This window comes from Lichenostomus cassidix, chromosome Z, assembly GCF_008360975.1.
Source record: "Lichenostomus cassidix isolate B80296 chromosome Z, HeHo_3.0, whole genome shotgun sequence".
NCBI classification, from domain to species: domain Eukaryota; kingdom Metazoa; phylum Chordata; class Aves; order Passeriformes; family Meliphagidae; genus Lichenostomus; species Lichenostomus cassidix.
Genome location: NC_139511.1, coordinates 74185452 through 74202198, shown reverse-complemented (window position 1 = coordinate 74202198; position 16747 = coordinate 74185452). Strand labels below are relative to the sequence as shown.

The 16747-nt window shown below is 55.4% G+C and overlaps 1 protein-coding gene across 3 annotated transcripts in view; it reads right to left on the bottom strand.

Moving 5' to 3' along the window:
- MAPK4 (mitogen-activated protein kinase 4) overlaps positions 1-16747 on the bottom strand; it is a 49494-nt gene that overhangs the window by 14482 nt on the left and 18265 nt on the right. For all 3 annotated transcript variants that reach the window (XM_085042062.1, XM_085042063.1, XM_085042064.1), the window contains exons 2-3: positions 10601-11306; positions 596-740 (exon numbers count right to left, since the gene is read on the bottom strand). In XM_085042062.1, the coding sequence (XP_084898188.1) occupies positions 596-740; positions 10601-11146 (691 nt within the window). In that variant the 5' untranslated portion in view covers positions 11147-11306. The remainder of the gene's footprint in view (positions 1-595; positions 741-10600; positions 11307-16747) is intronic.

Genomic DNA, 16747 nt, shown 5'->3' with positions numbered 1-16747 from the left:
TACTCCACCCTAGGATTTTTTTTCAGCATCCTTCATCCCAGTAAAAAGCTCTTATTTTCTGTTGGAAACACAGAAATAGAAACAGATTTTGTTGTTTCTTCAGAATTATTCTCTGTTTGAGGTTTTCCTTTTGGCAGCAGATTGTCCCTGCCCGGCAAGGTGTGGTCTGGGGGCACAACCTGGGACACCCACAGGTGCCACCACACCCAGGCCACCACGGGGCACAGCCTGGGACACCCATGCATGCCACCACACCCAGGCCGCCATGGGGCACAGCCTGGGACACCCATGTGTGTCACCTCACTCAGGCCACCATGTGTCCTTCCCAGGGAATCATGAGCAGGCTGAGTGAAAACCGAGACCACAACTGTGCTCCATCCCTGATGGGAGTTTGCACCAGCCAAGGTCTAACAGCAGAGGCTGCACAAGCAAAGTTTGTTCTGGAAAAAACCCTCATGTCTCACAACCAACCACAGGATCCCTGCGGCAATGCTGCAGAGAGAGGGGAATTCCCTCTGCCATGCTAGAAATCCTTATAACTGGGCAGCAAGGAAGGAGGGAGGGAAAAATGAATCAGCAGAAGACAAAAACCTACCAGCAAAGAGCATCCTTCCAGTCAGCATCTCGGCCAGGATGCAGCCAGCTGCCCACATGTCGATGGCTTTGGTGTAGTTGTTGGGTGACAGCAGGAGCCGGGGAGAGCGATACCACTTGGTCACCAAGCCTTCAGAAAGGTACCCCTGAGAGAGCAGAGAGAGAGGGGTCAGCTGTGAGAGCTCCAGTACCCTCCCTGGTCACACAGAGACAGGGGTCAGCAAGGACAGCTCCTGCACCCTCCCTGGTCACACAGACAGAGAGGGGTCAGCAAGGAGAGCTCCTGCACCCTCCCTGGTCACACAGACAGAGAGGTCAGCCAGGAGAGCTCCTGCACCCTCCTGGTCACATAGAGAGAGGGGTCAGCCAGAGAGGGGTCAGCAAGGAGAGCTCCTGCACCCTCCTGGTCACTCCTCGCCACAGTCCCACTGCCAGGCCCCAAGGAAATCCTGTCCCCCAGGCCCGTGCTGTGGCCGTGGCATCCGGGGCTGTGTGCCCTGGGGGATCAGGGATGTGACACACGGCCGTGGGGACAGAGGTGCTGCAGTGCTCCACCAGGCACAGCACTCACTCGCTGTGTGTCACCATGGCACTGCAGCACCTTCTGCAAGGCACAGATGGCTTCAGCAGCACAGATTTGCAGATCACACCTGCCTGAGTCATGCCAGGTCACCTTCTGAGGACTTGGATGTAACCTACAAATCCCAATCCCCCCACATCTGAGACATTGTCCAGAAAAACAAAAGGGTGAGGGAGGATCACCAGCACAGTGTGGAGGGAAAGCCTCTTGGATCAGCGGATGTCTTTATGGGGAACATCACTGCCCAGGGTTCTCAGCCAAGACTCCTGCAAACAAGATGCCATGGGATAAGTGGGAAAACCCTTCTGGGGAATACCTAGCTGGTGCAGAGATGGGAAACCCTGCGTTTTCTGCGCTGAGCCTGAGCTGTGCCTCATAAATCACCTTCCTGTGTGTCCCCTGCAGCTAGGGCTGCATCGCCGCCAGCAGCAGGACTGCGTGGGCAGCAGGACTGCGTGGGCAGCAGGACGGTGTGGGCAGCAGGACGGTGTGGGCAGCAGGACGGTGTGGGCAGCAGGACGGTCTGGGCAGCAGGACAGTGTGGGCAGCAGCACGGTGTGGGCAGCAGGACGGTCTGGGCAGCAGGACTGCGTGGGCAGCAGGATGGTGTGGGCAGCAAGACAGTGTGGGCAGCAGGACAGTGTGGGCAGCAGCACGGTGTGGGCAGCAGCATGGTGTGGGCAGCAGCATGGTGTGGGCAGCAGGATGGTGTGGGCAGCAGGATGGTGTGGGCAGCAGGATTAGGGTTAGTGTTAGCAAGACGGTGTGGGCAGCAGGATTAGGGTTAGTGTTAGCAGGATGGTGTGGGCAGCAAGACATTGTGAGCAGCAGGATGGTGTGGGCAGCAGGACAGTGTGGGCAGCAGCACGGTGTGGGCAGCAGGACGGTGTGGGCTGCAGGATGGTGTGGGCAGCGGGACGGTGTGGGCAGCAGGACAGCATGGGCAGCAGCATGGTGTGGGCAGCAGGACGGTGTGGGCAGCAGGACAGTGTGGGCAGCAGCACGGTGTGGGCAGCAGGACGGTGTGGGCAGCAGGACAGTGTGGGCAGCAGCACGGTGTGGGCAGCAGGACGGTGTGGGCAGCAGCACGGTGTGGGCAGCAGCACGGTGTGGGCAGCAGCACGGTGTGGGCAGCAGGACGGTGTGGGCAGCAGGACGGTGTGGGCAGCAGGATGGTGTGGGCAGCAGGACAGTGTGGGCTGCAGGATGGTGTGGGCAGCAGGACAGCATGGGCAGCAGCACGGTGTGGGCAGCAGGATGGTGTGGGCAGCAGGACAGTGTGGGCAGCAGCACGGTGTGGGCAGCAGCACTGTGTGGGCAGCAGGACGGTGTGGGCAGCAGCACGGTGTGGGCAGCAGGACGGTGTGGGCAGCAGGACGGTGTGGGCAGCAGGACGGTGTGGGCAGCAGGACGGTGTGGGCAGCAGCACGGTGTGGGCAGCAGGACGGTGTGGGCAGCAGGACGGTGTGGGCAGCAGGACGGTGTGGGCAGCAGCACGGTGTGGGCAGCAGCACGGTGTGGGCAGCAGGACGGTGTGGGCAGCAGGACGGTGTGGGCAGCAGCACGGTGTGGGCAGCAGCATGGTGTGGGCAGCAGCATGGTGTGGGCAGCAGGACAGCATGGGCAGCAGCACGGTGTGGGCAGCAGCATGGTGTGGGCAGCAGCACGGTGTGGGCAGCAGCACGGTGTGGGCAGCAGCACTGTGTGGGCAGCAGGACGGTGTGGGCAGCAGCACGGTGTGGGCAGCAGGACGGTGTGGGCAGCAGCACGGTGTGGGCAGCAGCACGGTGTGGGCAGCAGGACGGTGTGAACAGCTCCTCACCGTCGGTGCCACCGCACTCACATCCAGGGTGGCTTTGGGATGCTCCAGTGCTTCCCAAGGAGCTCCCAGCAGCATCCAGGGACAAGGTCACGGCCCACATGGGACATTTGTCACCAGGGCCAGGTGCTCAGTGGCCCTGGCTGGAGCCAGGACACATCTCCAAGGCTCCAAACAACACGGACACCAGCGCCCCTCACTGCCACACTGGCCTTGGACACAGATGGTTATTCCATCGGGATGGCATCGGAATATTTGTAAGTGGCATTTTCTGTATTAAATATAACACATCAGCAGTAGGAGTTGGATTGAAATGCAGCAGAAGCAGCAAAATAAAATTAAATTATAAAGTTGAATTGCATTTAAATGCCACGAAGCATTTGGAGAATGTCAAAATGTAAAGACAGTGTGAATACAGTTCACATAAAAGCTAAGTTAAAAACTCCATCCCTACTGATTCAGCTGCACGGACTGTTTTCAGCTGCAATGTGACTGAAGTTGTGCTGCACAGCATTTCCTAGGATGCTGTGGGATACATCTCTGCACCTAAACACGAGAGCAGTGCACCACCACAAACACCACGAGGCTGAGCACACTCCTCTTCCCCCGGCGCAGGTTTCTGTGCCAATTCCCAAATGTGCGAGTCATCAAGCTTTTAATGATAAAGGGCTTGCTTTTAAAAGAACATTTTAATTTTGGCCTTCTCATGATACGTTGTAATGGAGACTGATTAGCTGAGGAGTTTCATTTAATGCTGTTATATTTTTGCTAATGCTGCTCAATCAGAACCAGCACAAAAGCCCCCAGGCATTACCCGATCAAACCACCACTTGTCAGCTACTGCAATTATTCCCAACAATGGAGACGCCGGTATTTATTGGAGAATCCTACGAAAATAAACTCTGAGGATAGTAATCCAGGGCAATTCTTAGCTGGAGTGATTTCTTCCATATCCCAGGAAAAGAATGCCACCCTCCTCACAGATTTAACACTGTTCCTATGTTTCTCCTCTCTGACAGCAAGACGGATTTGAGTTCTCGGGGGTGTGTGCACCATGCAAAATGCATGAGCAATATACTGCAAATATCTGAAAGTCACAACAAGCCAAACATTTTCCTCCCCAGGCATGTCTAATGCATCGGAGAAAATTCCCTGCAAAAACTCACTGAATACTTCAGACACATCTTCACCCTCCCTGCTGCCACGTGAGGCTCCTGGTGGTAATTAATGAGCAGCAGCTCTCGCCGTGCTCCCCTCTCCTGTCACCCATCACCCCATATCTGACTGCCCCAGCACTGCCAGCCACCTCCCAAGCAAGGCAGGGCTTCAGCACGAGAATTCCACCATTTATGTGGATCCAACCAGACAGAGACACCGAGAGCCGGAGCATATTAATTAGTTCTAATTAAGATGGAGCATACATCTTCATGACAATATTCTGTGGATTCAGCACGGCCCTTTCCGCGGTGAAGAACCACTAGGATCTCTTTGAAAAACAGCATAATAGAGTTAATTGAAAAATTAAATTGAAAAGTTCAAGTCTAAGCACTTCCATTCTATTTTTTCCTTGCAGTTTTCAAGTATCATTTTCCTGCTTCTCCTCTTCTCCTCCAGTGTGGCAACAGCTCAGGCAACCTACAAAGGTGATGAATTCACTACAGGTAGGATAAGAATCAAGTCATATCAAACAGCACAGCAAGGGAACTGGAAAGAGGAGAAAAATGGATGTTTTTTCTAATCTTCACACAACACATATTTTGTGTTTTGCTGGAAATAGCAGAAGGAGAAACAATTGAGGGCAGGTGGTGCTGCATCCTGGCATCGCCCTGGTGACAGTGAGCTGAACCTGCATCCCATGGGAATCTGGCACAGCATGGCAGCACATGGGGGACAACCTTCATCCAAGCCTGGAGCTCCTCCTGGGGCTGCAGGGATCAGGGGACAGCATGGCAGCACATGGGAACAACCCTCATCCAAGCCTGGAGCTCCTCCTGGAGCTGCAGGGATCAGGGGACAGCATGGCAGCACATGGGGAATAACCTTCATCCAAGCCTGGAGCTCCTCCTGGGGCTGCAGGGATCAGGGGACAGCATGGCAGCTCATGGGGAACAACCTTCATCCAAGCCTGGAGCTCCTCCTGGGGCTGCAGGGATCAGGGGACAGCATGGCAGCACATGGGAACAACCCTCATCCAAGCCTGGAGCTCCTGCTGGGGCTGCAGGGATTGGGGGGCCAGCATGGCAGCTCATGGGGAACAACCTTCATCCAAGCCTGAAGCTCCTCCTGGGGCTGCAGGGATCAGGGGACACAGGGATTCAGGATCCCAGCCCCCACAAACCAAGCAGCTCCCACGCCTCAGCCCAAGGCTTCTCCCAGGAGTGCCTCACTCCAGAATCCATCTTTCTGCAGTCAGAAAGCTGTGGAGGTGCAGGCCAGGTGCTCACAAACTGGAAATCCATCAGGATCCAAGCACAGCCCTGAATCTGTGCCTCCATCCTCTACCATGATGGGGATTTCTGCTGCTGCACCCGTGGGAGCCGGATCAGCTCCTGGTGCAGATGGGGGGCTCAAAATAGCAACAAGCCCAAGCTTTTGGAATAATCCCGGAGCAGCAGCAAGCTTCTGCCTCTCCACAGCAGGGTTTTTAACCTTGTTTTTCCAACTGCAGGTAGGACAGCTGCAGGAGGGGCTGTGGAAGACGCCGGGTTTGCAGGAACGTTGCTCCAAGGAGAACAATAGGGAGGCTGTTGCGCGTGGCTCCGGCAACGTGACATGTTCTGGTCTGGGATGACAGAGTGCATTTATTTCAGGAGCACAGACCATTGCGTGCCTCGTCAGAGGATGGAGCAGGAGAACAAACAAGCCGGGGTCACAGCAGGGAGGGTCAGCACCGGCTGCATGGGCCATGGCCAAGGGCTGGACGTGCAGGGTGGTCCTCTCCAGAGGGCAAAGGAGCAACACCCCACATCCCCAGCTCCTCTGAAGACCTCCTCACCACGACCCACTTGGGAACTCTTGTTATTTTACTGCATGAACTGGAAGCAATTATGTTTTCAAACTTTGTACAGCAAGTACAAAGCTAAGGGAGGACCTCAAAGCTTTGAAGAAGGTCTGTAAAGTATTTACCACAAGCACTCCCCCCAAAAGGGCTGATACACCTCCGTGGTGAGGGATTTCTGCCAATTAATTCCATAATGAACATTGCCAGCAGGCGAAGGGAGAGCGGGTCCTCTGGTGACCCCACACAGATGTCCCCAGGTGCTCTGGAGCACCAGGTGCAACCCCCAGAAGAGACAATTTGGCTTTCTTGTACAATTCAGGGAGGATGAGGAATGCTCTAGTTTGTGGTCTGGTCATGCAGGCACAGACATTCAGCAGCTCTCTGTGTCCCCAGCAGCAGAAATCACACAGGTGCAGACATTCAGCAGCTCTCTGTGTCCCCAGCAGCAGAAATCACACAGGTGCAGACATTCAGCAGCTCTCTGTGTCCCCAGCAGCAGAAGTCTCCTGTCCTTCCCAGCCAGGACCACCCAATACTCTGACGATGCCGCAGGGCTGGACATGCCACACGGGATGCACAGCCAGCAATGAGTCTGCCCTCCAAAACATTTGTTATTTTAAAGTCTAGACATCCATGGGTATTTGTGCCAATTTTTAATGCTCAACTTCGCTGTGTCCTGCTGTCCCATGCCTCCTGCCCACCACAAGCTGAAGGAGCTCAGGGCAGGACAGCACCTCACCATAACACGCGCCTCCCTCCCAAATTTGGCGTAGATTAATCTGGACTCTCATTTGGAGCCAAAGATGTTTGTTAGGGCCAAAGAGCAGGACTGGACGGCTCAATGGACAGCTGGCCAGCCCCGTGTCCCTCTGCAGATTGCAGGCAGGGACTGGGCCATGGGGGCAGCTCTTCTCTTCATCTCCAACCCTCCTTTGCTCACTGGCTGGGCACCAAGCTGCAGGGCGAAGGCTTCAAACCACACACGGCAGCAGCCAAGGGAAAAAGGCAGTAATGTGGAGATGTTCTAGAGGAATAAACTTCCAGGGATTAAGAGGAGAGAGATGGAAAAGAAAGGAGCCTGCACAGCTGGGTGGTGAGAGCCTCGGGGAAGAGACAGGATGAGAGAGAGAGGTGAATGCTCAGGATCATCTCCCGAGGGTCCTTGCCTGCCACACCTGACACTCTGTGCCCTAAAGAGATGTCTGCAAGTGCTTAGGAGCTCATGCATCTGAGACAGGGCTAGAATTTGTCTGGTCTGAGCAGCCTGTGAAGGTGCAGACCGAGATCTGGATGTGACCTTGGCAGCTGGAAATTAATTTTGCTCGCTATGGAGCAGTTTCAGACAAAGAGGTGTCCCCATGCTGCTCTGACCACACGGAGAAAGGTGCTTGAGCAGCAAGCAGCAGCCAAACAGTGGGAGAAATGCAGCCAAAGCTGCTCAGCTTCAGGGCTGGGGCAGCTCAGCTCCTCACTATGGCTCAGGGCATCTCCTGGAGCTGGGGACTCTCCCTTCCCCACCTCATCCCAATTCAGCATCCCCCAGAGCTGGGGACTCTCCCTTCCTCACCTCATCCCAATTTAGCATTCCCCAGAGCTGGGGACTCTCCCCTTCTGACCTCATCCCAATTCAGCATCCCCCAGAGCTGGGGACTCTCCCTTCCCCACCTCATCCCTATTCAGCATCCCCCAGAGCTGGGGACTCTCCCTTCCTCACCTCATCCCAATTCAGCATCCCCCAGAGCTGGGGACTCTCCCTTCCCCACCTCATCCCAATTCGGCATCTCCCCTTCTGACCTCATCCCAATTCAGCATCCCCCAGAGCTGGGGACTCTCCCTTCCTCACCTCATCCCAATTCAGCATCCCCCAGAGCTGGGGACTCTCCCTTCCCCACCTCATCCCAATTCAGCATCCCCCAGAACTGGGGACTCTCCCTTCCCCACCTCATCCCAATTCGGCATCTCCCCTTCCCCACCTCATCCCAATTCGGCATCTCCCCTTCCCACCTCATCCCAATTCCACATTTTCCCGCTGAAAGTCACATAAACAAGCCATCTTGCCAGGCAAGGGGTATTATTTAGGTGGTGTGTGTACTTCTAGGCAGTGTTTAAAATTCTGCTCACAATCCAGCACGGTTCTTATTTGCCACTTTAACACTCAGCAGGGTGGTTTGGGGTTTGAGAAACATCAGGTCAGAAGAGATGTGACCTTTGAGACAAATAACAGCAACACAACCTGCAATCTTTTGTGTTAGCAGAACCCAGCCACCAGTGCAAGCACATTCCAGATACAAAACATGCTAACAGAAAAAAAAAAAATCCAAGTGCTTAAGAAGAGCCTTCCTCACTTCACAGGCTTGCAGGAAACCATTGTGATTGAGGCGTGGCTCTGCACTGCCTTCAGAGGTTCGGATCTCCTGGGTCTTTGGGCAATCAATTCCCCAGGGCTTGGGATTTCATCAGCCTTTGGGCAGCTGTGCACGAGCAGCCTGGCAGCTCAGAGCCCGGGTGTGAGCATCCCTGCCCTGCTCTGCTGGCTCAGCCGCCCCAGACACGGCGATGCTCCACTCCTCTGCCTCCTGCTGCTGCTTCCTGCCAGAGCACGGCCACGGAGCTCATAAATCTGCACGAGCCTTGCAGCTAAGAGGAGCTTGAAACAGAAATATGGAAAGGAATTGATTTCTCTGAGTCATCTGAGAAGCGCTGGACATCAAAGGCAGGGCTGACCCGAGCCCAGCTGTGCCCTCCCGTGGTAGCTCTGCCCGTGCAGGGCCTGGCACCCAGCTCTGGCACACAGCCCTGCCCAGCGCCAGCAATCACCAATAACTGACACCGCCTGCTATTTTCAGCTCGGCTCTCCAGCAGTATCCAGGCTTCTCTGCACACTCTGATGGGTTTTTTTGCACTGATGCTCCAGCCTCCCACCCCATGAGGAACTGGAGGATGCTCATGCAATGGCATCTGGCAGAGCTGAACACCAACATGAAGCTGCAGCCCTTGACAGCTCCTTCCACTGCACTGGCTGCTATTGAGGCAACAGAGAATTGCTTAGAAATAACAATAATTCTGCAGCAGACACGAACAGATGACTCCCACCCTGATCCCGTGGTCCTTGACAACATGATGCTCCTTAAATCAGAGGCTTTCTGTGTTCGTGTAGCCTGCCTTGTTTGCAGGGGTTTTCTCTGGGAGTTACCTGATTTTAAACAAACAAAGCACACATTTGAGGAGCCAGGAGCTTCCTCCTGAGCTGGGCCATAGCTAGCTGCTGAGGGAAGGAGCACAGAAAGGGCAGGCAGCAGCGACAGGGACCCTGTGCTCGCTCCCTGCCGCCTCATTCCTTTTCCCCAAGCTCTGCTTCTCCCCACAGCCCAACTCGTATTCAGAATAAATCATCTCAGCATCATGAGATTGTCTTTTTGCTGTCCTCTTCTGCCTCCCCTTCCATGCCTCCCTTCACAAAGCAATGCAAAGTGTGTTTGAGCCTCGGCACAGGCACTGCAACAGAGCCATGGGAGACCCCAAACTCACCCACGGACACATCCAGATCAAGAAAATAGATTTTAGCTCATCTTACAACACCGAGCTGTAACTGTAACCAGAAGCCAGCTGCAGACCATGCCATAACATTGCTTTCTCCCAGGAACACGTGGATCCCCGAGCTGATGAAGCCTCCACCACGTTCCTCCACTGCTCAAGAGGTCGAGCCTGGAAGGCAACCTGCGTTACACATCTGCAGCTCTGTTCCAAACCCATCAGCACCAGGGCTGTGTGTCACAGAGCCTTGTCACCCACGCTGCCTGCCCGCTGTCAGCACAGCAGGCTGCCCTGGTCACTCACAATTACTATTGCTTTGTAATGCACTGCCTAAGCACCAAACAGCAGAGAATTTCATATCTTATTTGGGTGTTGACCTCAGATGAAAGAATTTGACTGAGCCTCAAAGACACACTCCTCTCTCCCTATGTTAAATGAATGTTATTCCAACAAAACCAGGTTTTTCAGACGCCGGTTGGCACTGAAGTGGGACATGCTGGGTGCCCCTTCCACGTGCTTCCAGCAGCTTGTGCTTTTTAACAGCAGCAAGCAAGAAACAGAGCTTAGTCATTTCAGCAGAGCAAGCAAACACACGCCTCCCCACAGTCCACTGCTGAGACAGAACAAAACACTTGAGCACGTATTTGATACACACAATGTCAAGCATGAAAGACAGCTGAAGGGCACTCCAACCCTTCCCGTGCCCTCTTTGCAGCGCTGGAGAGCACTGAGGATGTTTGGCAGAGCCCAGTGCATGGGCAGGGCCCAGAAAGCATTCCAGGCTGGGCTGGACAGGGCTCTGAGCAACCTGATCTGGTGGAAGGTGTCTCTGTGCATTGCTGGGGGCTGAACTGAATGAGCTCTAAAGGTCCCTTCCCACCCAAACTATGACTCCACGAGCACATCTTGGCTTGGGGCACAGCAGTCACCAGCAGCGTCCACCCCAGCAGGGCTCGCGGCTGCCCAAACTGGCTCAAGGACCATTTCCCCCAGGAAGATCTGCCATGACCCAACCACATCACCCTACAAGTGCTCAACACCTCCCCGAGCCGGCCAGCCGGGCACTGCCTACCTTGTGGGAGTAGTGCTGATCCACGATCCTGGCCAGCCCGAAGTCACCGATCTTCAGCACCAGGTCCTCCGTGCTGATGAAGATGTTGGCGGGCTTGAGGTCGCGGTGGAGGACGTTGGCCGAGTGGATGTACTTGAGGCCGCGCAGCAGCTGGTACATGAAGAGCTTGGCGTGCTCCTCGGCCAGCTTGCCCTGCTCCAGCAGCCGCGCCAGGTCCGTCTCCATGTACTCCTGCACGATGTACACCATGTTGAACTTGAAGAAGTCCCCGCGCAGGTTGGCGCCCTTGGGGCCCAGCACCTCGTAGACCTTGACGATGTTCTCGTGGTCGAGGCGGCGGATGATCTTGATCTCGCGGAAGGCGTGCTTCACGCTGCGCGCGTCGCCCAGCGTCAGCTTCTTGACGGCCACCTTGCGGCAGCTGCGGCTGTCCAGCGCCGACAGCACCAGCCCGTTGGCCCCGAAGCCCAGCGGGCGGAAGTTGACGAAGCGGCAGCCCAGGTCGTACCCGTACATGCTGGCCAGGCAGTCGCACTTCTCTGCCATCGCGCTGCGTCCCTTCCTGCTCCTCCTTCGTCACTCGCAAAGCCGGCAGAGTCCGAGCGCCGCCTGGTCCAGAACGAAGCTGGCAATCAAGCCCCTCATTATTCCTTACAGGTCTCGCTCTGAGCCCATCACTTCACGACGACACACGGTGAAAAGAAATCTGAGGACACAAACACACACACACAGAGAAATAGTGTTCTAAACTGGGTGAGAAATCCAGGGGTAGAATAAACTCTCTAAGCAGTGTAGAGAAACGCAGCCCAGAGATATCTAGCAAAGCAGAAAGGTTATTCTTTTGAGACTTAAAAATTAGCACTGCTACATTTTGTGACCCCTGCTGTGCTTCCCTTCTGCGTTACGCTGCAGACAACGCCGAGGCACAGGGCTGGTGGCACAGGGCTGGTGGCACAGCCGATGCCTGTCCCCAGTGTCTCAGTGCTGGGGCAGCCAGCTGGCCCTGCTGTCCAGCAGAGCCCAGAGCAGCCCCTCGGCCCTGCAGTGCCCACAAGACTGGGCAGTGCTTTCCCCACTGCTGATGCACACCCAGGCGCTGGCCGGACTCCCCAGTGGTCAGCAGAGCCTGGCCCTTCCCATCGCTCCCCTTCCAGCACGGGCAGCCCCCATGTTCCCCCTGGCACACACAGACACTGACAGCAGCAGTGTGTGCAGGGCAGAGCTCAGTTTTCCAGCTGCCCTCAGCACAGAGAGCTCACATTTGCAGCTCCAGCTCCTTCCCCTGTGCGCCTCTCCCCGGCAGAGCCTCCCGAGGAACTCGGGCACTGCACAGCCCAGTTACCCTCAGCCGTTCCCAGCCTCGCTCCTGCAGGAGAAGAGATGGATCCCTGGAAGAGTGATCCCAGCACTGCCTGTCCCCTGCCCACGGAACAGCTTGCTGAAGGTTAACCACGAGCACAGCCGTGACCTTTTGGAGGCTCATTAGTTATCTCCTCCCAACGCACACAGCATCACCAGCATTTCTCAGCTGCTTAATTTTTCCTTTTCCATTTGTAAGACACAGAGAACTGTAACTCTTCCTTTCCCCTTTTTTCGCTTTTAATTCTTTTTAGTTTGCTTGGAAATGTTACGGAGCAATTTGCAAAGGCTGAACAGTGCGTTGTGCTTGCCCGTGTAAACCACATGGCAAAAAAAGCACAGAAAAGAGGGTGCAGACCCTCCCTGCCGAGCAGCTGAGAGGCCATGGAGTTTTTCAGCTTGTAACACCCAAAACTGCTCAGGCAAATGAGGCGATTTTTGCAAAGTGCTCTCAGACCTGTCTGTGAGGATGTGGCACCCTCTGAGCCCAGGGTCCCACAGCAAACATTAGCAGCAGCCCGGGGATGCCACCCCTGGTCCTCTCCAAAAGCACAACTGAACAGGCAAACGAAGCTATATTTAGATATTAATGATATAAAATCGAAGTAATTTTTTTCACCCTCAATGGCATTAAGCAGGCGGGATTGATGAATGTGGGCCCAGCAGAAGCTGGGTGAGCAGTGGCAGCAGGCTGAGGCATCTCTGGAGCACGGTCTGTGTCTCAGAGCCTCTCTGCCTCCTGGCTGTGCCGGCACACGCTGCCGTGAGCACCGCAGGAATCTCTCATCACCACGCAGTGGTTTTTAAAGAAAAGACAAGCAGCAGAGGAATCTGCTGGCACCACGGCAGCCCCTCGGCGCCTGCTGGCAAAGCCATAATGGGCAAATACCAGCATCTGCTGGGGATGAGGTTGTGCATTCAGCCGGAGGATCCCTGTATTTGGGGGATTTCCTGACAAAATGTCATTGTCCGGTGACAGGTGACCATGCAGCAGTGGCCCTGGGCAAGGGGCTGCTTCTCACAGCAGTTTCAGCTGGGAAAAAACAGTTCAAGACCCTCAAAGTGCTGCAAGTTTTCACCGTGATTTTCGCCTGCAAATACTTCATTCAGAAACAGAATGGAACAAAAGGCCTGAAGCACTAGGAAACAGCTGGGCTTTCTCTTCCAGATGATCAGCTCAAGGTCTCCCACCTACCACAAGGTCTCCCTGCAGCTGTTAGTGAACCTCAGAGGGGCAAGGACACCTCTCCTGCCTGACCATGGCCCCATCCTGCTCCCAAATGCCCCTGACATCTCATTCTGCTGCACCCCATCCTTGTCCTTGCGCCACCCACCGAGGGTCCTGCTGAGCCTGGGGACACCCAGGGACCAGCCAGCTGCACAGGGGCTGTGACCTTGCACAGCGAGGGCCCAGCTGGTCCCAGCGCTGCTCTGAGGAGGAAAATAAAACAGAATAACTGTGGATCTGCTCCTGTTGTGTTCTTCATGCCAGAATGATGCCTCTGCTAGAGCCCTTAATCACCAGAGCTGCTCCATTAACCCGGCAGTGGGTTCACAGCCCGAGCACTGCCCGTGGGACCCTCCTGCTCCCCGGCAGAAGTTAGCAGGAATAACAAAATACCAGCTAAAATATTAAACGCTGAGCAGTCACCCACTGCTGAAGGTGGACGAGAAACGCAAGGCTCCAGGGCAGCAGGGAGCAGCTCTTTGAAGGGGGAGCCAGTTAACAGTTAAAATGAAGCCATACGGAGCATCTGACGGCAGGGAGGATGTGGGCAGGGCAGGGATACCCTCTGAAGAGCATCTGCCAGCAGTTACCGAGCCGTTTGGCAAGCACCGCCTGCTCCTGTAGTCGGGAAGCAAAAATAATTACAGCCTCTTTTCAATCCAGCAATTATCTAATGCTGGCTTTTGCACGCAAGGACTGAGCAGAGAGCTGCTGTGCTGTCAGGGAGCGCGGCACAGACAGAGATGTGCCTCTATCCACAGCCAGACCGGGGAAAAAACCAGACAGGGAACAGGGAGAGAGGGGGAAAGGAAGGTAAATAAACCCTGAGGCTCCGCAGGGAAAGAGCCTCCTGTGCAGGAAGGTGTCCCTGCATGGTGACCCAGCTGGGTGGCCACGGAAAGGGAGCACATTGCCCACACCACTGAGAGCTGCTGCTGGAGGCTCTGAAAACAGCCTGGGACAGCCTGGGACAGTCTGGGACAGCCTGGGACAGCCTCTGATAGCTTGGGACAGCTTGGGACACTCTGGGAGAGCCTGGGACAGCTTGGGACAGCCTCTGACAGCCTGGGACAGCTTAAGACAGCCTGGGACCTGGCGAGCAACCAGGGGGCTGCAGCAAAAGCGGGGCTTTTCCACTTGTGGGGAATCACCTGAGCTTGCTGAGCCTGCGCTGGTGACCTCAGTCACTGCACAGGTAGCCACGGTGGCTTTGAAACCCATCTCTGCATGTCAGACCCACCACGCTGCTCACCTCTGTGGCACTTTGGTCCCATGGATGTCCCTGCCCAGGGCAGGGGGGTGGGATAGGGTGACCCTTGAGGTCCCTTCCAGCCCAAACCCTTCTGTGAGCCCCTGAGCTGAGCTGCACAGGGCTGCTGAGCCTAGGTAGGGTGGATGGGATCCTCTGCAAGCTCCCACACCGAGCTTCTTGGCTTACTCAAGATGCAATGGAAAGAAACCAAGTTTTGCCTCGTCAGCCTAATTATTAATAATTAGTAGAGCTCTAGAAGCACTGAAAGGGAAAATGCAACACATGAGACTAAAAGGGAAGAAAGAGCCCTGTTTTATCTCATCAGCAAAGCGATGGCCTTTGTGGTGCTCCTGGCTGAGTCTCACTCCCCAGCTGAGGATGGCCCTGCTGCTCCTTCTGACATTAGAGGGCTGAGGCAGAATCACCCCAAAAGGATGGCCCTGGAGCCCCACGAGCCACAGCCCTGTCCCTGCTCTCATGGCTGTGTCTCTCTCCCTGAACATCCAGGCAAAAGCTGCTGGCAAATCCAGAGAGATGCTCCCTGGCCAAGGGACCAGCAGGCAACATGGGAGGGGGAGAGAGGCAGGTCAGGGGAGGATTCTGCCCCTCTGCCCCACCTGCAGAGCTGCCCCAGCCCTGGGAACAACAGCACAAAGAGCTGGAGCTGCTGCAGCCAGGCCAGAGGAGCCACGGAGATGCTGCCAGGGCTGGAGCAACTCTGCTCTGGAGCCAGGCTGGGAGAGCTGGGGGTGTTCAGCTGGACAAGAGAAGCTCCAGGGAGAGCTCAGAGCTCCTGCCAGGGCCTAAAGGGGCTCCAGGAGAGCTGCAGAGGGACTGGGGACAAGGCATGGAGGGACAGGACACAGGGAATGGCTTCCCAGTGCCAGAGGGCAGGGAGAGATGGGATCTTGGGAAGGAATTGCTGGCTGTGAGGGTGGTGAGGCCCTGGCACAGGGTGCCCAGAGAAGCTGTGGCTGCCCCTGGATCCCTGGCAGTGTCCAAGGCCAGGCTGGACAGGGCTTGGAGCAGCCTGGGATAGTGGAAGGTGTCCCTGGCCGTGGCAGGGGTAGCACTGGATGACCCTTAAGGTCCTTCCAACCCAAACCCTTCTGTGACTCAGTGAGTGACCTGTGACTGCATCTGCTGCTCTGATCTCTGCTTCCTCCATCCGAGACAACCCGAGCAGATCAGGCTGACAGCCTCCCCTGAAAGCCTGCAGAGTTTATTTTTCCTGCTTTCCCCATTTTCCAAATCACACCTGACTTCTGACCAGCTCTTCCACCAGCAGCACCGAAGAAATGCCAGTGCAGTGCACACAGCCTGAGTGCTGCTCCCAATCATCCGGGCAGCTGGGCTGGACACTGCAGCGGGGAAATGACCACTGACCACTGAAATGTGCCCTTCCAGCCACAGGCTGCAGGGACACAGAGGGAGCTCCACAGCAGCAGCAATCCCAGCTCCTCCTCTCTCCCCGCAGCTCTCCAGGCTGCTGTAATGACAAAGTGTGTTTTCGGTGGCCTAATGAAACTCGCTGCCCATTCCAGCAGTGGCCATAAACCAGCCGTGTGGTGTTTGGCTGCCCAGGACAGAAAATGTGGTCAGCTTTTATGGAGCTACAAACCAGAGTCCCAGCGGCTTTTCGATGAGGCCAGGATCTGATACCCACTTAGGAAGCCAAATTTGATGTGAACTTCAGAGAAAGCTGCAGCAGAACACAGCCAGCAGGTCCTGCAGCACAACAGAGCATCAGAAGTAGCAGAATTTGTGGTTAAACCATGCAAGGAAATAAATGTGACCTGTTGATGGTGGAGGCACCCCAGCTGTGTGCTGATGAGCTCTGCAGAGGGCTGTGCTGGCGGGCTGGGAGACAAGGGGACCCCAGCTCTAAGGGGTCTGACTGCATTCCCATCCCCTTTCCCACTTCCCAGCAATCCTAGTTCACAGCTAGGACCATCCTGGGCTACTTCCAGAAAGCACACAGCAGTGATTCTCCTGCTGGGCAGACTGTGAATCCCAAAAATTTAATAAATAAGTGTCCAAGTCATTGCTCAAGCCCAGCCTGAGGGAAGGGCCAGGAGCCCCCGTGATGCCACCAGCCTGTCCTGTGGCCATCTGGGAACAGATGGACATGGGGAGCTGACCAGGAAACCATGGGGCTGCTGATACAGAGAAATAAACCACATCATAAAAAAAAAAACCACTCTGCATTTAAGAGCAATGCAGGAAACGTAGAGTAATTCCCTCCTGATGAACACTGACTGTGTTTTACAGTTTCAATTTACCTCTCACTCGCTTCTTCCCCAAGCTG